This window comes from Sminthopsis crassicaudata, chromosome 4 (genome assembly GCF_048593235.1).
Source record: "Sminthopsis crassicaudata isolate SCR6 chromosome 4, ASM4859323v1, whole genome shotgun sequence".
NCBI lineage: Eukaryota > Metazoa > Chordata > Mammalia > Dasyuromorphia > Dasyuridae > Sminthopsis > Sminthopsis crassicaudata.
The window spans coordinates 242112471-242133487 of record NC_133620.1 but is presented as its reverse complement, the minus strand read 5'-3'; the positions used below and the strand labels follow the sequence as shown (position 1 = coordinate 242133487).

At 31.2% G+C, this 21017-nt stretch overlaps 1 protein-coding gene across 46 annotated transcripts in view; it reads left to right on the top strand.

The window, feature by feature from the left end:
• The window catches only part of RIMS1 (regulating synaptic membrane exocytosis 1), a 621810-nt gene that overhangs the window by 412703 nt on the left and 188090 nt on the right, over positions 1-21017 (top strand). For 18 of the 46 annotated variants that reach the window (XM_074310533.1, XM_074310537.1, XM_074310503.1 and 15 more), the window contains 5 exons: positions 2779-2935; positions 4165-4290; positions 6525-6587; positions 9020-9097; positions 10010-10099. In XM_074310533.1, the coding sequence (XP_074166634.1) occupies positions 2779-2935; positions 4165-4290; positions 6525-6587; positions 9020-9097; positions 10010-10099 (514 nt within the window). Of the gene's footprint in view, positions 1-2778; positions 2936-4164; positions 4291-6524; positions 6588-9019; positions 9098-9424; positions 9536-10009; positions 10100-21017 lie in introns of all 46 variants that reach the window. The other 28 variants (XM_074310538.1, XM_074310544.1, XM_074310514.1 and 25 more) reach the window with 6 other exon arrangements.

Below are 21017 nucleotides of genomic sequence, written 5' to 3'. Positions count from 1 at the left end.
AAGTTGCATAAATATAATCTTCTCATATAATTTAGCATAATATGATCTAAGAGAAATACTTCTCACTTCAATTTTATATTAGGTCATCAGTGTATTATAATGTTCATCATGTATGATGGTTATAATGCTGACTCAGAATAGATTACATTTTGTTTAGTCAACTGTTTCAAATGAGAACATATGATATATATTTGCATCAACACCTAAAATTTTGATTTTTAAAGTAATAAGCTTCTACATCCTAAATCTACTTCTAAGAAATGCCCCGCTACCTGAATAATGCAGACACATGATATATTCATTATAGATTTAGAATCTGGAGAATTAGGTAAATTATCTCATTTATTTTACAGATATAAAGAATTATACTACTATGAAAAACCCACCTCTAAGATCTTTATTTTTCTGTATTCTGAGATGATCATCTTTAGACAATCTATAAACTTTAGTGATCTATGTCCTTTTGGCATCAGATAAGATATTGTAGAAAATCTTCATAATAGCAACATATAATAACAAAACAGAATACACATACATATATATGTAGAGAGAGAGAGAGAGAGAGAGAGAGAGAGAGAGAGAGAGAGACTTGCTTCCCTATGATATTGAACATTCTACCTTGCTAATTTATTCATAAGATGGTAAGAAAATGCACAATGTCTGCAATGTGACTGTTCTTTGATTGAACATTGCACTCTTAATAGCATAATTTTATATTACTTTAGTATTTCTTTAATGAAACTGTACCACAGAATCCTCAGCCTGATGATCTGGGGAGACTTGAAATATTTTCAGTAGAGTCACTGACTTGGAAGATGCCATCTGGGTTCCTTTGCTCCAGCAATTGGAAATTTACTCTGAGGTTCTCACCATATAATTTTATAGCTTTAGGATATTTCTGTAGCCAATCAGACTATACCAGCCAGAGCCTGGTAATTCCTATAGAAGGCATGAGAGTCCCAGAGTCTTCTGTCTTTAGCTTCGAGGGTTCTTACAGCCATATACTGAGCTATGTGCATGCAAGTTATGAGTAACATTAGTTTTTAATGTAATTAATTATAATAAAACACTTTAAAACTCAAAAGAAGAACCTTATGAGTATTCATTGACATACCTGAAGTAATACTTCCAATCTAATTTCCTAGCCTTTCAGTAAGCATTTTACATTCCATTTCTTTCAAATCTTTCTATCTGTGAGATGATTCCATTTTGTTTCAGGTTGTGCAAAATCAAGAAAACACAGGGATTTAAAAACAAGTATATTTTTTTTGGTGACAAGTGAATTGGCAGGATATCAAGTCAAAAAGGGGTTTTTTTCCTAATTAGTGGCAGCTATTGCATTTTCGTAAATATATCATAGAATTCAACATTGATAGTTTTATCTTTTTCCCCATATACAAAACTATCAAAATAATGGTTCTTAGCTGTAGTTTTTTTTTTAATAGCAGGATTGTGTCACTCAGAGTAAAAACATTAACTTTCACTCATACCATATATAGTTATCAAATATATTGTAAATAATGCTTCACAGAGTGACAAAATGGGATCTCTAATAAAAGTGGAAAATGCTATCTCCTGGACTTATTTTTTAGACAATTATGCTGTTAGATTTCTAGAAGTATGATAGAGATAGGTAATATCAATTGTTATAGAATAATGGCATTCTGTGTCTGTAAATAATACTTTGTAGGAGTCTAGCACTGAATTTGAAAGATCAAGTTAATAAAATAACATACCTGAGCTTCCCAAATTATATTGAAGTTCAGCATACTAGATGTATTTCAAAGAAATACATTTAAATATGTAGAAGTACATTTATGTCATGAAATTTTATATTCTCCCTGTTATAGAATAAAACTCTTTTAGAGATCCTTTAATCTAAACTGTCATAACCAATCATTACATTGTCTTCTTATGTTGATCAAGTCAAAAAGTTAAAACTTTATTTTATTAAGCATAAGGAAAAAGTACATTTATCTTTTATTTCTTTTACTATTGTGTGATGGCACAAATCGTTATGGAATAGTTCTATTGTCTTCCATTAGACTTTATAATTAGTTTGTAAAGTGGATTAAAGATTTTCCTGCCCAAGTCCTTAAGAATTGACTAGTCATCTACACAGATGTGCTGTTTTTAGTGGAAATATACAAATTGAGCTTTGAATTAAAAAAAAAAAAAAAAGCTTGAAGCAAAAATCAGAGTTCACCATCAAGTTAGGTGTCTATAATTATCTACATTATTTTCTGTTACTTGGACAACTTTTTATCATGCTAATTAGGGAGCCCAATTTTAAAGATCCAACAAAGATTCATTTACTATTTTATATAAGAATGTTCTGTTTGCATGATTAAAATTAGATTAAAATAAAAGAGGAGAATCCCCTAAGGATTAATTAGTATAACTTCTACTTTCCCATGGTCTCTAACAATTAAAAAAATTCCATAGATTAAATGAGATGGAAGTAACATAATTATCCCCCACCTGTATATCATGTCTGAAGTTTTAATTGTCATATTTATGTTCTGTTTCTCCATTGTACCCCTTACCTTAGCTTTAATATGTTTTAATGCATGTATATGTTACACTAAGTGTACGTATACTTATTAACATTGTAAAATTATGCTAATAATGAATTCCAATTGCATGCCTCCTAAGACTCTTTAGTAGTAGGTTAGTGGCTGTTTTAGATCTTGCAATAACTTCTTCAAGAGATTGTCTTCCAAGTTCTGTTTGCCTCCATATAATCTCATTGATTAAGTTCTGTTGTATTTTTGTCAGTAGGTTATAGATCAAATACTAGAGAAAGCAAATCTACAACTTTAACTGTGCCAGAACAGCAAAGAACAGCTCATCACCGCTCACGATCTGTATCTCCTCACCGTGGTGACGATCAGGGCAGGCCCCGTTCCCGGTTACCAAATGTGCCATTACAGAGGTAAGATTTGTCAAGGGTCTAGTGTTTCTAGTGTTTCTGAGAACAAAACTGTTGGTGCAATTAATGACTTGTACATATAAGAAAATACTACTTCAACATGTTGGATAATAAACAATAACAGTTTGTTAAATCAGGGAAAGTACCAAAGTGTTACCTTCTAAGTAGTTTTGTAAATGCCCCTTCTCTGAGGGGGCAATGATGAACAATAATGAGTCTGGGTAGAAGGCAAATTTTGAATTATTAAAAGTTCCATTCAAAGTTAATACCTTAAAACATTAAGTGACACATAATAGTAAGGTACTTTATTATATATATATATATATATATATATATATATATATATATATATATATATATGTATATATATATATATATATATGTGTGTGTGTGTGTGTGTATATATACATACATACATATAAATACTTTACATATATATATTTACAGATATATATATATATATGTTCAGATATAGCACATATATGTGGAATACTATTTGATTTCTTCTAATTCTGAAATGCCATTATTTTGTCTCTCTGTAGACAAGAGAAATTGCAAACTAGTATTCACATATGAGTTTAAACCTTATGTTTTCTGTTTAGATTCCAATGAAAATACTTTCTAGCAGGGTTGAAGAATTAATCAATCATCAACCTTTCATTATAACATAAAAAAATACTATTATCAAGGAGCTTGTATTCTATTTTGGGAAATAAAATGAAACATATTACTCTACTACTTTCTGACCCTTTCATTCTCTATTCTATATTATATTTGAGACCAAAGGTTCATAAATATGGTAGTGAAATTGAATTCAGAGGTAATATATCCTAATATTTTTATTTCACAAATAAAGTAAGGTCCAGAAAGTTAAAGACCACACAGAAAAAGAGTAGTAAAGGCAAGATTCAAACCAAGGCCAAGATTTTAACATCAATTCCCTTCCCACTGTACTTTGCAGCTTCCCTATGATGTATCTATTTCAGGAAAAGATCATCTCAGATCAAGGACTGTTTCATTTTGCTGGGCATATAGCATGCAATAAATATATGCCAAGCTAATGATATTGTTACTACGGTACACCAACAAGCATATCAGCCCACATATTTGAAAGTTTTCAACCTTCTGCATTTAGTTTGCCCTGTTTAGAAAATCTAAACATTCAAAAATAAATGAAATAATGGAAGAAAAATCAAACTGTAACAAATATGAATATTTTGTCCATTTCTTAGGAGTTTAGATGAAATTCATCAAGTGAGAAGGTCACGTTCTCCAACCAGACACCATGATGCCTCCCGAAGTCCAGTGGATCTCCAATCCAGAGATGTGGATAGTCAGTATTTATCAGAACAAGAAAGGTACTTGATTTATCTTTTATGGTATGGCTTATTCAAATATACTAAAATGTCTTTAAATTCTTTAAATATTTGGGAGTAAAAATGTTGTCTAGCTTACAACTCTAGGAAACAAAACAAACATTTTATTACAGATATCCCACTTAATATTTTCACCTATTCAGTATTCTAGAATATGAATTTCTAGCAATTATAAAAAATATCCTGCTAATCATACTGTTGGCAACAAGGGGGGATTTTACTTATTCCTTACAAATTTCTAATTTCTGGTGCTTAAAAAATCCTAAATATATAGGTTTTCATTTTTGCATGAATAATAGTTATTCAGGAAGTAACTAAAGTTTGCAATATTCAGCATTTTGTTCTTTTGATCACATGTTTAGAATGAAAGTGATTCTTAAGTTAAAATATTGCTGTCACTTATGTCAGAAATTAAATTTTCATAATTATTTACATTGAGATTTTGAATTATGTTGATCTTGAAATGAATTTTTTTCCCAAAAAAGCACTTTGGAAGTGAGAAATTAGATTCTTTCTTGCCCATAAGGGTAATTTACAGTCAATTCTATGGAGGCAAATTGTTATTACCACTTACACAGTAACATACACACACACACACACACACACACACACACACACACACACACACTTATTCCTATTTATTGTACTTTCCCCTAATATGATGACTTATTTCCCATTCAAAATTAAATCAATTGCTATGAATTCACAATATTGTTCAGAAACCAATTTTAGTTATATTACTCAGGTAGTTAAATATAATTCTTACGATAAAGAAGGATAGGTTTTTTGTTTGTTTTTGGAAGACAAAAGAAATTCTGGACCTTTGTAGTGGTGTGAAAGGGAAACCTATGAAAGAGGAAATTCCTCATTCTTTATATGATTTCTCACCTTTATTTCAAATTCTTGAGAAAAACAAGTATGTCTTTGAAGTCATAAATGTTCTGAAATAACCAAAATTATGAGCCATCTTGCTTTGGGAAACTGTAGAATGGGTTTATGACTTTTGTTCATCCTGTCTGAATCAAGGGCACTTATGATTCTCACCATTTCCCTCTCTATGATAGCTGAGCAAAATCTAAAGCTAACATTTGATCATGTTATCACACTACTCTGTTCAAACATCCATGGAAAATGTACACCATTGAAGTAGTGCTAAACCTTTTTTGGATGGAGGGGAATTAAATGTATTCATCAATGTTTAGAGGGTATAATCAATAAAGAATATACATTTGACAAATAGTTTAGCTTTATGATCCTTCCTAGTTGCAATTCAATTTTTCTAGTCAATAGAATTGGGGTTTGTGGTTCTGGGGTGGATTAATTACATTTTTTTCACTATCCTTCATTTCTATTCTTCCCGTCTCCTACATTATTTTAGGTGAGAGATTGCTAGTAAAAGAAGAATCTGAATTTATTTAACATTGTTTAATCCTTACATCTTTACTGTCAGTAGTATTTCCTTAATTTTATAGTGAAAAGCAGACAAGAAAAAAAGAACAATCCTAAATCTAACATGGATATGAGAAATGAAATGTAACCAAGTACTCTTATAAATGAGAGATCTACCCAAGCATAATTAAACTCAGTTATAGGTATTATGACTAAATTATCAGGCAAGTGAAGAATAAAGTGGCATATTTATCAGTATATTCAACATAATAAATTTTTATTTGATAGTAGAAGATATTCTTATTTACCAGAATATATTTTTGCTAAATGTTAAGAAATGTAATATTGCTTTGAGTTTGTAGTGCTGCTGTTTTAGAAAAAAGAAAGAGAAAGAAAGAGAAAAAAGAGAAAGAAAGAAATAAATCTGGTATATTTTGAATTTTTAGGAAACTGGAGTTTCAATATTCTTATTTTATTGAAAAGGCCAAATTTTTAAGTGCTGTAAAAAGTAATAATTCATCTTGTTAACTTAGGATCCTTGTAAATGTTCATGGTTTTTCCATTTTGGAAACAGTATTTTAAAAGATATGAAATTAAGTGACAAACTGATAGGATTTAAAATGTTGAATTTGTAGTTTATGGTTTAAATTTTTAAATTTTGTCATTTTTTTGGTTTAACATTCATAAGCAAATATACCAGTGCAGACAATCTGGTTTCTTCCCCTCCTTTTTTATGTTTCCATTGTCATATCATTGGCATACCCCCATGTCATTTAATGCCACATTATCTGTGTCTGTTTCACTCATCCCTCATCCTGTCTGTGCAGTGAGCTTCTTATGCTGCCCAGAGCAAAACGAGGACGAAGTGCAGAGTGCCTACATACGACCAGGTAAATATAGGGATTTGGTAACCATGGCTCTTTGTGATTAGATTCTTTATATCTTATCTACCTCTTTAACACCTTAATTAATATTATTGCAGATAGATAAATAATTTTCCAAACTCTGATTCATCTTAATATTCCAAATATATTCTCAATCACTTATTAGGCAGAGTGTTATGGTTTCCTTGTAATGAAAAGCCACAAACTGCTAAATCCCTTTACAACTGTTATTACAACTGCAGTAAAACATACTAAATAATCTTGTGAGATATATTGCCTTTCTAGTCACTGGAGAAATGGTATCCAATGCATGGCAATATGATTATGTCTTTATGATCATCTTTTATGCTTTTTGGCTTTTGAATTTAATTTAAGAATATGTTCTTATTTTTGTTTTGTTTGTTTTCAATGAACCTGTCCTTTCCATTATTTTTCTCTTGTTCTCTTGAGTTTATAGACAAGCCATTTAAGTTCTTTGGGCTTCAGTTTCTTCATCTGAAAATTGAAGGATCAAGTGAGAACTTCCCTAACATCTCTACCAACTTTAAAATTCCATAGTTACACATTTCAACCTTCACTTATATGCTTATTTAAAGATGAGGAAACTGAGATCCACAGAAGGAAAATAATAATTTATAATAATAATTATAATAATAATATAATAATAATAAAATAATAATTTAACCCTAAATTAAAGTTTAGGATCTAATATTTAATTCTTTTTCTGATAGCCATAATATAAATGATACTGACCTTCCTCACAAATTTCCATTAAACACATTTCTCCAAAAGTTTATTAAGAGAATGTAAAGATGAGAAAATTGATTGTGTATAGAACTAGGCATTTCTTTTAACCTCATTCTAAATTTTAAAAAGCTAGCTAAAGTTATTCAGTCATTAGGGAGACATAAAAAGGAACTTAAATTTTAATTCATGGGTGACAAACCCCAAAATTGTTTAACTAAAAAAATTCTATATTCTTATGTGAGTCCTCTTTTCCATAACTGATATTTTAATTAATATAGTTTACTATTTTAATAACAAAGACATATAAAAACAGAAAATTTTCTTACATGAACATTAATTTACCTATTAATAATGTGGTATTATTAGACTAAATGTAATAATTAAGTCTTTCTGCATTTCTAAATTTGAAAGCAAGTAATTTCAAAGTGCAAGGTGTTTTGAATTACATTATATTGTAAGATCTTGTTTGTAAAATCATTGCCTTGAAAATTCTTTAAATTTCTTTGATATTAGATATCAATAATAAGTTAATTTTACATTTCCTGAATTTTAGTTTGTATGTGCACGTACACACACACATATATATTCATTCATATACACATGATGCTCTCACACCATATTTAAAATATGGTTAATTTTGAACTTTGGAGACTCATGCTTTCATCTCCTCCCTATCAGGGCTGCTAGAAGATACTGTAATGAAGCCTATGTGATCAAAAATTGAACTGAATAACAAAAATTGAAGAAGAAACCACAACCAGTATCCATTTTTCCCTTTATTTACCATCTGTTTTTCAATGACAGTAAAGTACCTCAACAATGCATACATCCTCATATTAGTCCCAAACATTCAAGAATCTCATTTCTCCTTCATATTTAAATTGCTGAAAGTGTGAGGAAGCTATGACATATATTTATGTGCCTATATACACACATTCCTATGCCCATGCACACTGTTCATAGAAGTATATATTCAAGATCTTTTCCACATATGCTGGATATATACTTTATATAAATATATGACATAAATATGCATAATAACCAATATGTAAAATGTAATCAATATTCAAACATATATATGTATACATGTACATACATACAAAAGATAGATGCTTATTTTTTATTTAATTTGGCTTTCACATGTAAATTTCCCTTTTCTCTTTAATCTTATGCCCTTGCCCATTTCTTTCATCATCCTTTGAATAGTACTTTTGAGTTTTATTAACACCACCTTGGCAAGAAGAAATCATTAAACACGTAAAAAGTCTGAATACTTAAATTACCCCTTCATCAATAAACATTTACTTTTATAAGTGTATTAGTACTATTAAAATTATTAAATATTAAAATAATATTTAAAAGAGTATTTTATATTAATGTATATAAAATAATTTATATATTAACCTGATTTACAAATTTATATTCATTTGAAGGAGTAAATTATTCACTTAAAGCTTTACAATAAACTAATCTTAATGATTAATGAATTTGAACATTTAAAATGCTTTTAGGTTATCTCTTGGGGAACCTGCAGGATGGATTGGAAAGAAAAAGAATACTGTGAAAAAAAAACTTCATGAATAACATAACAATTCTATTTAAAAATGAATATTATTTCTTAAAACTCTAGTAAAAATTGCTTCACATGTATTTTTCTGTTTCCTACTTGTTTATGTGTTATGCCATTACAGACATTCTGTTAGGCACTATAAAACTTTACCATCCAAGATGCCTTTAATAGAGAATGGCACTCATTGGAATATTCACAGGTAAGAGACATAACAGCGGTTCTACTCTTTCACACAAGTCCTCTTAATAAGAAAGTTTAAATTCTAATAAAACTAAAATACAATGCATTAAAATTCTCTATTAAAATTTTATCCATAGAATAAACATATAAAAGTTTAAACCAGAATTACATAAAGATATGCAGCTAGCACTGACTAGAATCATTCTGTGACTAAAATCTACCTAAAATATCCAAATCCTAGTTGCCTCTTTTCTTTTCTGTAATTTATTTGATGTGTTTGTGTCATGTTTTTGTTCCTGAATATAGGACTGATTGCTTTTATTTTAAATCATTTTAATTTATGAAGCTTAGCTCTGGCTGCATGTGCTAAGATCCAATCAATGGTTAGACAGGATATTTCTCTTCTTGATGATTGTTTTAATACACAAGAATTGAGATTTCCTGAAATATTGGATAAGTAAGAGGAAGTGGAAGTGTCTTCTTTGTAAAGTCCAACAAGATTTGGTATATTCCAACAAGTTCAATAGTTCTAGTTCAGTTGTAAAGTGATTTCTCCTCTGATGTCCTTCATTTTGTTTTGGTGTGGCATTGTTTATTAGTAATGAAGTTGTAGACATTTTGTCTTAGTGCTTCCTGTTGCAAATTTTTCATGAGGAAGTATTGTTTATTCTCATTTTCAGTCTGAAAAACTTTTTTTTTAAACAATTATGCAAAACAGTCAAGCATAATCTTTGTTTAGTTTTATTTTCTAAACAAACTTTTGCCCTGTCATCCAGTCAGCTCTTTTACATCTTTATTAATTGAATCATGATGATTCTACATCTTATATGAAGAGAACATTATTTTATGATTTAATATCTAACATGATATTCTTTTCTTTGTTTTCTTTTTTCTTTCTCTTCTACCATTGGATGCAATGCACTGGCACTAGTGAACTACAGCCCTCCCTTGACAGGGCTAGGAGTGCTAGTACCAACTGCTTGAGACCAGATACTAGTTTGCATTCACCAGAACGAGAAAGGTATAAAATAAAGATTTTTTTCTTTTCTTGTCATCTGTACTGGTGATTTTAAAATCAAATGATTTTGTTCAAAGTGAAGCTTTTACATGTCTGTTTACTCATGTCTGCTTTGATACCTGTCAACACTTCTCCATCCCATATAAGTAGAGATATATGTAGTAGTGCCAATGCATATATTTCTCTATAGATGTCACTGCAAATGATGTGATGCAATTTGTAAATGCTTCTGCCTGCTGCTTCCCTTTTTCATTTCAATCCAATGGTTTCATTTACAATGACACTCAGGTAGCCTTCATTATGCTGATACCATGGCTGGGCCAAATAAGTTATGTGAAGAGAATTTCTCTGGCCTGGTATAGCCATTGTCAGAGAAATATTGAATATTTGATTGGTAGTCTATTCATTAATTGAGAGAGACTTATTACATGGAAGATAAAAATCTAGAACCCAAAGCCCTTGATTTAAAAGATTCTTTTTATGTATTTATATGTTCATATTTAGCTAACCCATCAACTTCAATTTGAGCTTTTACTATGTGGCATTATGTCATAAAGCTAAACATAGATTTTTCTGGAAAATACTATATGAATAAACTTTTCAATTTTTTTTGCTAAATAGTATTACTTGACTAATTAGTAAATTAGATTTTTCCAAACCCATTTAATAATTTTATGAGGTTATTTATGACAGGCATAAGTTGCTACCTTTTCATATTAGAAGTTAATCCCAAGATTTTATCAAACTTGATAGTGAGTTTTACCAATTTATGCATAAAAATTCATCAAGTAATCATTAATTGAGGAGTCATCTTTAAAGTAGTTATATGTGAGCCCATGATAGTGGATCAGCTTGTTAAGAGAAAGACAGAAGAGGATAGAGAAAATGAAATAGTATAAAGGGAATTGTTATGTTCAATTAATTCAGTCATGCCCAACCATTAGTGAGCCCATTTGGGTTTTTTTTGCTATAGATATTAAAGTAGTCTGCCATTTCCTTTTCCTTATAGATGAGGAAACTATGCACTTTATCACCTCAATGCCTTAGAATACAGGGAGAATTAATGACAAAATACTAAAGAATGGCCACCATACATAATAAGGAAAAGGAGCCAAGAACAAAAATGAGGAATAAGAGAAAGAGGAGAAGAAAAATCAGAATAGTGTGGTGTTTCTTAAAAAAAAGTTGAAGGTTGGCAAAATCTGTAAAAAAAAAAAAAGAGTAAAATAACCTTTTGTATAGGGCAAAAATATGAATTTGACTTATCCCCTCACTCCCATTATGCAATTATAATAGCTACAGGGGTTTTCAGGTGGTAATACTGTTGATTGTACCTTTTGAAAAGAAAGGAATTTGAGAACCAGATAACAGATTTTAGAGCTGTAAGAGATCTTCAGAAGACCTCATCTAAATCTGTCATTTTGTGGAATAATCAATCTATCTGTTGAAAAGAATGTATTAAGTTCCTACTGTGACACAGGCACTTTGCTAGGCACTAGCTAGGCAGATAAAAAAAATGAAATAATCCCTGCTCCAAGGTACTTATATCCCAATAAGAGAACTAACAAGTAGATAAATAAGTGTACAGATAAAATATATACAGAATATTGTAATGAGCGGGCTAGCTTTCTGGAGGTCCTTAGGATGGGCCTTGGTCTCAGTAGGCTAGTCACCACAAGGATAGTCAGGAAGAGAGTCTGAAGTATTTATTTTCTTCTTCACAGTCTGTCACAGTCTGACTCCTTCACAGTCAGTTCACTCTGATTGATTGTGTCCCCAGTTAATACCTTAAATACCCTATTACAATTACATCATTGCAGCATATTGAGTATGAGTGAACTAGAAAACCATTACTAAGTACAAAGTATATGTAAACTAGAGAACCATTTATCTCATCAATCACACTGAGTTAACACATTGTTGTAGGTATCCTTGTTTCAAGTATACTTTTCCAGAGTTCTGGCCCTCTACAGAATATATACAAAATAGTTAAATAAAATTAATTTCAAATGTAGAGAGTTAATCATAGTAGAAGGAATCAGGAAAACTTTTATTTGAAAGATTGTTTCTGAGTTACATCTTAAAAGAAAAAATCGCTTCTATGAGGTGAAGAGGAAGAATACAGTCTAGTTATGGCAGATGGCTTCTCCAAAGATACAGAGATGAGATGTCAAAACCATATATGTATGTGAGGCAGAAACAATGTATTTGTGTGTTGAGTGTAGGAGTGAGGAACCACAGTGTATAGGGAAGGTAATAAAATAGATTTAAGCTAGAAAAAAAAAAAGATTGAAGCCAGATCATGTAAGGCTTTAAGAACTAAACAGAGGAGTGTATATTTGATCCTAAACCTATTCAATGAATAGGGGGATGACATAATCAAATACATAAAATAAAGAAATCCAAATGAGGAAGATTACTTTGGTAGAAATATATGGAATGGAGTTGAATGGTATGATGAGATTTGAGAGAGGGAGATCAATTATGAAACTATTGTAATAATATAGACAAGAGGTACCAAAGACTTTAATTAGTTGTTAATTATGAAAATATTGGGGAAGAGGTTATACATGAGAAATTAATGGAGAAATAACTGGCAATATTTGTTAACTGATTGGATATTTGGAATGATAGAAAGTGAGAAACAGAAGGAAATGTTAAGGTTTAGAACCAGGTAACCTAGGGAAATGGTGGTGTCTTTGGAAATTGAAATTTTTTTAAAGAGTTGAGGGTTGGGGAAAAGATTAAGAGTTCAGTTTTGTACATGTTGAGTTTGAGATATTGACCTCGATTATTCCCCTGTTAAATATGAGATACTGAATTTGAGGAAATCAAGTTTGAAATGTCTAATGGCAATTGATGATGTGGGATTGAAGCTCAGGGAAAAAGAGGAGGATGAGATATATTGATTTGCTATTCATTTGTAAATAAATCATTAAACTTAGGAGATCTGTTGCAATTACCAAAAGAGAAAATATAGAGACAGAAGAGAACAGGATCTACGACAGAATTTTGAAGTACATAGTCACTATGATGCAGATGATATTTTAACCAAGGAGATGTAGAATGAATAAATGATTGAGTCAAGAAGAAAAGCAGAGAGGGGGGAGTACTATAAGAATCTAGAAAGGCTAAAATATTTAGGAAGTATGTGCAAAGATGTCACAAGCAGCAAATGGATTGCAAAGGATGATGACTAAGGGGGAAAAAACTACTAGATTTGATAGTTGCAATCTTTGGTAACTTTGGAGAAAACAGTGTCAGCTGAATGGAGAGGAAGGAAATATTGCATCCATTTGCACATTGCAAAGGATTAAGGCATAAGCGGAGAAGTGGAGTAAATGAATATAGAAATATGTTTTGTAGATATTTGGATAGGAAAGACATGAGAAATATAGAAAAGTATCTTGAAAGGATGTTATAATCTAGTGTAAGTTATTTATTAATAAATAAAGGTTTTAGTGGTAGGAGAATTATTGAGGTCACAATATGCTTGAGAGGAGAAAATAGAATCACATACATTTGTAGGAGGATAGTGGTTGCTGGAGGATAAAGGAAAAGAAGGATAATTTTAAGGGTTTTTGATATAAAAATAAGGAGAAATTACTTTGAAAGGCCTCATTTTTCATAAGAAAATAGGAATTCAGTTCCTCTGGTCAGTGAGAGAATAAGAAGTAATTGGAGGAAGCTCAAAGAAATAGAAGAGATGTTTGAAATTGGAATGGTGAGGAGTGGGATAGAGAATTAATTAGTGAGGAATAAAAAAAGATTTTGCTATAATTAAGGTCCAGTTAAAATTAGATAATATGAATTTGTACTATCAGAATTATAATAACCCAATCAGAAAGGTTCTATCACTTTCTCTGATTTCATTCAGCAGCACATGAATAGGAATGCAGGGAGCAGATGATAGGAGTAGTTCAGAGATGAGCAGCAACAGATCAAAGTGGTGAGAGATTGTAAAGCAGAAGAAAGAATAGAATTTAATTGTTTAATTATTACATGCAAAGAGAAGAAAATTAAGTCAGAGTTTCAGCAATGTTCTCAGGGATGAAAAGAATGGAAGTCTCTATGATAGTAAAAAAATGGTTTAAAAGTAGTATTATATAAGGAGAAAGAGAATAATTGGAAGAGGTTTTAATTAATGAAGTTGAACAGATGTGAGTAACTTTTAAATCCAGGGTGTGAATATCCCTGTGTGATGTTGAAGTTGATTGGAGCAGGAGGACATGGTATTTGAAGAAACCAAGAAACTAGGTTAGGGTACTTGAGATACCAACAGTGTGGATAATGACATCCTTTAGTAGAAGGGTAGGATTTGTGGAGGAGAGAAAGACAATGAGCCAGGCGCTAGATTCCTTAAGAAAGGAAAAAAGAGTGAACTAAGGGCCAGACTAGTGAAGTGACTTGTCCAGACAAGTGCTGATAAGGAGAACTTAGATTCCAAACTGGTTTCTCTGGGCAATGAGATGGGGAGTCAAAGATAAATTAGAATGATTATTAAACCACAAGAACCTAGCTGAAGTTAGGCTCCATAAATATGTAATAAATTAAGCAATTTAACTTTGTAATTTTTCTCATTTTGTGTTCAGCATCCTGAGAGTGTTGAAGTTGAGAAATATAAGAACTTTAAACAACTTTATAGCTTATCAGGCAAGAAATCTTTGAAGATCACAGATTGTGGGAATTTGAATTCTGGACTAATGTCCACTAAAATTTAGTTTTGAAGAATGATAGAGTAAAGGAAAGGAGGGAAGGGGGGAAGTGTTTAATTCAAAAACATGATAATGTGTGGCCTCATCAATGTATAATAAAGGGTTATAAAAATAACTTTTATAGATTTATGTCAAAAGAATATTAAAGTCTTAGTCTATGAAAAATAACAAGAAAGCTGTGAACTAGATTTAAAGTCAGAAAAAGATAGGGTGATGATCTAGAAACTAGATGATAATATTAAAGAATGATAGAATTGTATAAACAGAATGAATTGAGAAAGAAGATGATAAGGTTAGATGTAGAGGAATAGTCTGGAAATGACAGGATAGAATGCTAGCATTACTTTCTGGTCCTATGGATCATAGAAGTGAAACAAGTGGTCTCAGGAGAATGAGTTTCAATAGATAACATAGTTTAAAATAGTTTAGGTTTTGCTTCTTTCAATATATATTATTTTTGACATGTTGTTGTTTTTTTTGTTTTGTTTTTGTTTTTGTTTTTTTTTTAATATATAATTGATACCAAAAACACTGGGACCTATTTACTATCTGAAAAAGTTTTGTTCAATACTTTGACTTTAAAAATATTTGTATCTTCACTGAATATTTTTTAGAAGTCCTACACCACTTTCTTTTTACATTTTATCATGATAGTTGGGTAGATGACTAGTAGTAGTAGCTGGTTCACTGGTATATCTCCCTTAGTAGAACTTTAACCAAGCAATTACACTTACAGTCTATCAAGGGTCTAGGGTTATTTCTTTTTAGGGGAAATGAAGTGGGTCAATACTCCACTATTTGACCTAGCACCAGTGTATTTCTAGTTACACAAATAGTCACTCATAATAACTTAGTTCTTAAACATAATTTGTTAATTTAGCCATAAGATGAATACAGGGTCTCATATTACAAATAAATATATTACAATTTACATGTTCACCTGGGCCACAGAGCACATATCTTAATTATTTTGGCAGGGGAGTAGCAGACTATATTCTCAACAGTCTACCAAAGAAGTACATGAGAGAGGAAAATCCATATGCACAGCTCTGAAGTTATAAATATCAGCATATCCTATTTCATCAACTTTCCTTAAAGATGATGTATAAAGTTTCTTTGCAGATACTTTCTTTGTTAAACTGAACTGATATTAACATTACTTGACTAACACTCCATATGTAGGTCATACCATCTCATTTAATAACAAACAGTCAACTGACTGGCTTCTTTTATTCTTTGCCTCCAATCTGTTCCTCTGATCACCTACATAGGCTACATGTGTAGAAATCATAATTTCCCACCTTCAGCTTAATGGATACAGTTTAAAAATCTGTCCTTTCATCTCCCCTGTGTGTGTGTGTCTGTCTGTCTGTCTCTGTCTGTGTGTGTGTCTCATTGTCTTCCTGTTTTTTGTCTCTCTGTCTCTGTATCAGTCTCTTTGTCTCAGTCTGTCTCTCTCTTTTCTCCCTCTCTGTCTCTCCCCCTTCTCTTTCTCCCCCACCATCTACTTTCAAAACTCAGCAAGTTTTTCCCCATAACTGTCAAACTAACTCATAATTGCTTTCAGAGTTACAGTTAATGTCAGAACCCTAAGCAGACTTAATTCAACAACATTTTTTGTGATATAATACTCATGTATGTATATTTTTTGTTCAGTCATTTCATGGCAATTCTTCATGACCACATTTGGGACTTTCTTCACAAAGTGAGTAGAGTGATTTGCTATTTCCTTCTCCAGCTCACTTTACAGATTAGGAAACTGAGGCATACAGAGTTAAGTGACTTGTCCAGATCACATAGCTAAGAAGTATCTAAGATCAGATTTAAACTCACAAAAATAAGTTTTTGTGACTCCATACTTGGCACCATATACACTTTACCACTTAGTTGCTTCACTCACACACACACATACACACACATGGTAACATCTTAAATGATGTGTGTATGTGTATGTGTGTGTATGTTGTTGGTGGTGGTCTAGTGCCATGATTTCATCAATATGAACTACTCCTTATGGAAAGGATAAGGCAGAAAAAAACCATATATATAACAAATGGTCTTAATAGGGTCTTAGGAGGAGGGTTGCCTAAGGTACTGAGGGGTTAAGTGACTGCCAGAGCCATGTAGGTCAGAGATTGCATATAAACACAGATCTCCCTGCATTGATGAATTAAAGGGCTAAACTCAGGAATAACTGAGTTGAGTTCTCATCTATGATACACACTAGCTTGGTGACCTTAGGAAAGATAATTAATTTCATAATGCTTCTGCATTTTAATATTCAGAACAGCTTTTGATTTTCAGTAGTAGAGGGAGTTTCTTCATTTGAATTTTTGCCAATCCTGACAAAATCACAGGAATAGACCAATATATCTCATTTGTATTGATTCAGGCTTCTGATATTATAAATGTAAAGAAACACCTAATGAAGAAACTTCCTCTACAAATCACATGGGAAATTATTCTGCCATATGAAAATGAAACATTTAAGATGATGATCTGGAAATTTGTGTAACCATATAAATATACAATAATCTATGTAGATTGTGAAATAATGTAAAAGCAATATATTGATCTGGATCTATGATTCATTTAGTGTAGAGATATTCTGGTGAACAAATTTCCTCTATTAATGCAGGCCAATAACCTTTCTACAACTTATATGTAGAGAATAAACAATAAAATATATGAACATATATGGATATTTTATATATACACATATCTACATTATGGAAGGCTACTTGATTCAGGTGATAGAGTACTGGGACTGGAGTCAGGAAAATGTCCATTCAAGTCCATTTGGGCAAGTCACTTAACTCTGTTTGCTTCATTTTCCTCATCTATAAAATAAGCTGGAGAAAGAAATCGCAAAGTAGTCCAGTATCTTTGCCAAGAAAACTCCAAATGGGGTCACAAAAAGTCAGACATGACTGAACAACAACAACAAAAATATGTATTATTTTTAAAAGTCAATTTCAAGAACATGGAAATAATACCGGAAACACCTAAAGGATGAGGATGACTTCTGGAAGATGCATAGTAAATACATATGTGTATATATACACATATATATATATATATATATATATATGTGTGTATATATGTATATGTATATATATAAAATGAGCAAATTATATTAATAATTACTGACATTTATATGGTGGTTTTCAGTTTCATTTTAAATAATTTATGTCATCAGAATTTGTAACAATAGTATGAAGCATATAGACAGGGCATTATTTCCCCCACTTTATAGATAAGTAAATTGAGTTTCAGTGACTTGCCAAAATTCACAAAGCTAGCAATGGCTAGATGAAAACTCAAAAACAAATCTTCTGACTCCAAATCTAGTAGGCTTTCTATCATATACTAATTGTAGATTTGTAATACCAGCTGATATGATTTTGGCTTGCTCTTCAGTGAGACCAATTTAATCTTTATGAAAACAACAAATCTAGATTTGGCAGAAATGTCTTGTGGAAAAATACAGGGGGCTGTTTTTATGATGTTAATGTTGTGGAGCAAGAACTTCATATTCATGCGACATTAACTCTTCAGATTCTAACTCATAAATAAATCCCTCTACCTCTCTAGGTTTCAGTTTCTTCATCTATAAAACAAATAAGGTTGGACTTGAGAGCCTATCTCCAATTTCATGAATTTAGGATCGTAGAGAAATGGAGTAATTAAAGGTCCATCAGCAACTTCATCACAGAGCTACATTTGTAATAAGATTCTAGACATACTGAAGCTTTTAATTTCTTAAGATGTCACTGAATATTCAACTCTGTTCTAGCATCTTATTCTTAGTGTTTAGTTCGGGGTCTTATGCAAGAATCCCAGGGTAACTCTATTCTTTAAATACCACATCTCTTACATTTATATCTCAGCCATAAATAAAGCAAGATATTGTCCTTCCTCTATGGACTCTTGATTTCACCTAAACCATAGGTCAGTAACATATTAGTCCCCAGGATCAAACACTGGAGGTGAAAAATTGTTCTGGGTGTCATTGGGTGACACTTACAGAGGGAAGGAAAGAAAAAAAATATGGGGATGGAAGAAGGAAGAGAAGGGAAAACAAAAAGGTAAAGGAGACATAGTGTTATTAAGAGATTGTATACATCTGAATCAGGCATGGGATTGTATTTTTACATATATTTTGTGATCAAACAGAAAAAAATTATTTATTAATATATATTTTCTTTGATCTGTATAACACTGAATTTGGCACCTGACTTTAACTCTTATTTTTTCTCATACTTTAATTTTCTGTCTTTTGGAAGGAAACAGATTATGTAGTAAAAATGATATGTATTTAATTTCACTGTTATTATTTCCTAGAAACATCATATTATTTTTTAAACAAAAATAATAATCTCTTTTTGCACATCTAATTGGAATTGGCCTTCTCTTCTTAATATTTCTTTCTTGCCACTAGATGGCAAAAACTAGCACCATTTCCAGAGATCTAATGCTAGAACCAGAGATAGAAATATATCACTAAGGATAAGTATGAAGGGACAAGAAAAGAAGAGAAAGAAGAGGAGAGAGACAGACAGAGAGCAAAAGACAGAGGTAGGGGAGAGAGACAGAGAGAGAGAGAGAGATGGAAGGAGAGGCATGGAAAGTGGGAAGGAGAGAGAGGATGGGAGAGAGAAAGAAGGAAGGGAGGAGTTGTAAGGAGTATAAAGATGAATGAGAAAAGAAGTAAAGGAAGAGACAAAGGAAAAGAAAAGGATAGATAAAGAAAGGAATTGACTGAAATCACATCATACTAGTTTTAGTGTTTTTTCTTATATATAAGCTAAATAGAAAAGAACTAAAATTAAAAAAAAATTAAAGGCAAATACTAATTTTTAAATATGATAGTTTTAGTCTTGCTAAGTAAAATATGCATATTTAATTAAAAAGTACTTTCTTCTCATTATTTTAATATCCTTTTTGATATTTTAATATTGAAATAGATGGCATATTTTATGTAAAAAATTAACTAAGAATTTAGCATTCTTTTAGGGTATCCAATATATAAGAAAAAATGAAGCTGCCTAATTGCTTGCATATCAGCATATCGAAGGACTTTGAGTATTCAGCAACATTTATTATGCTTTATTTAATCACTGTATTAGAAAAATTACCTTTTAACAGCATGCATTCTAAAATGTTTCCTAAATGTTCAACTTCTCCTCCTAGTTCTCCATGGTGTATAATTATGGTGTTTTCTTTTTTTTTCCTTTCTTTCTTTGAACAATCCCTGGGCTGAGATTTGGCCTCAAGAAGCAAATTTATTCATAATGACCAAGTTAAAATGATCTTGTAACAAAATAATATTGATAAGATTTCTATATAAGCTAAATTGTTTTTAGACCATATTTCAGAGCTTCTACAACATTGGAAATAACTTTTAAAGAGAGTAACATCACAAAGTTCAACAGATCTGTAAAATTCTGGCAATTGTGTCTTTTTATGTATGGAAGTCAGCAGAAAAGGCAAATCTTTATTAAGTTTGACTTTATGTAGGGTTTGGCAAACATTAAGTTATCATGTAAATGCAATATATTTTAGGTTTTAAAAGGACTTAAGTTTACAATGCATAATTACTGAAGTATATAAATACTGTTAGCATAAGTTAAATTTAATAACACATCCTGTTCTATTGTCTCTTCCATTAACTTTCTCTTACAATGCAGTAAGTGTTCATTAAATGCCTACTAGTACCAAGCATTAGAGTAATCACTCTAGATAGAATGATTAAAATGAATTTTTGCTGTTAAGAAGCTTACATTCTCCTAGCATCCTCTAGGAATGAGGAAACTAAGGACCAGAGAGTTTATTTGACTTCTACAAAGTCACATGAATAACCAGAGTGGCAGAGTCAGGTGAGCAAAATGCCTAAACTCTTTATTTTCCTTCACCAACATATTCCCCAAATTAATAAATAAACAAAAACTCTCTTTCATTATGTTCAGAGATATATACTTATTTGAAGCAAGTAGTTTATACGTAGGCTGTTAATGACATAGGTCCCTGAGTGACCTACTTAGTTGCCTACTTAAAAGTAGCTGTTGTATGTAGGAAAGAGAGTCATGTATAGTGTCCTATATTTCCAAGTAGTTCATAGTCCTTTTATACCTCTTAGTCATATTCCTAAATGAGTTTTTTCCCTATTGCCATGAAAATCAGATTGATAGCTATAATTGACCTTA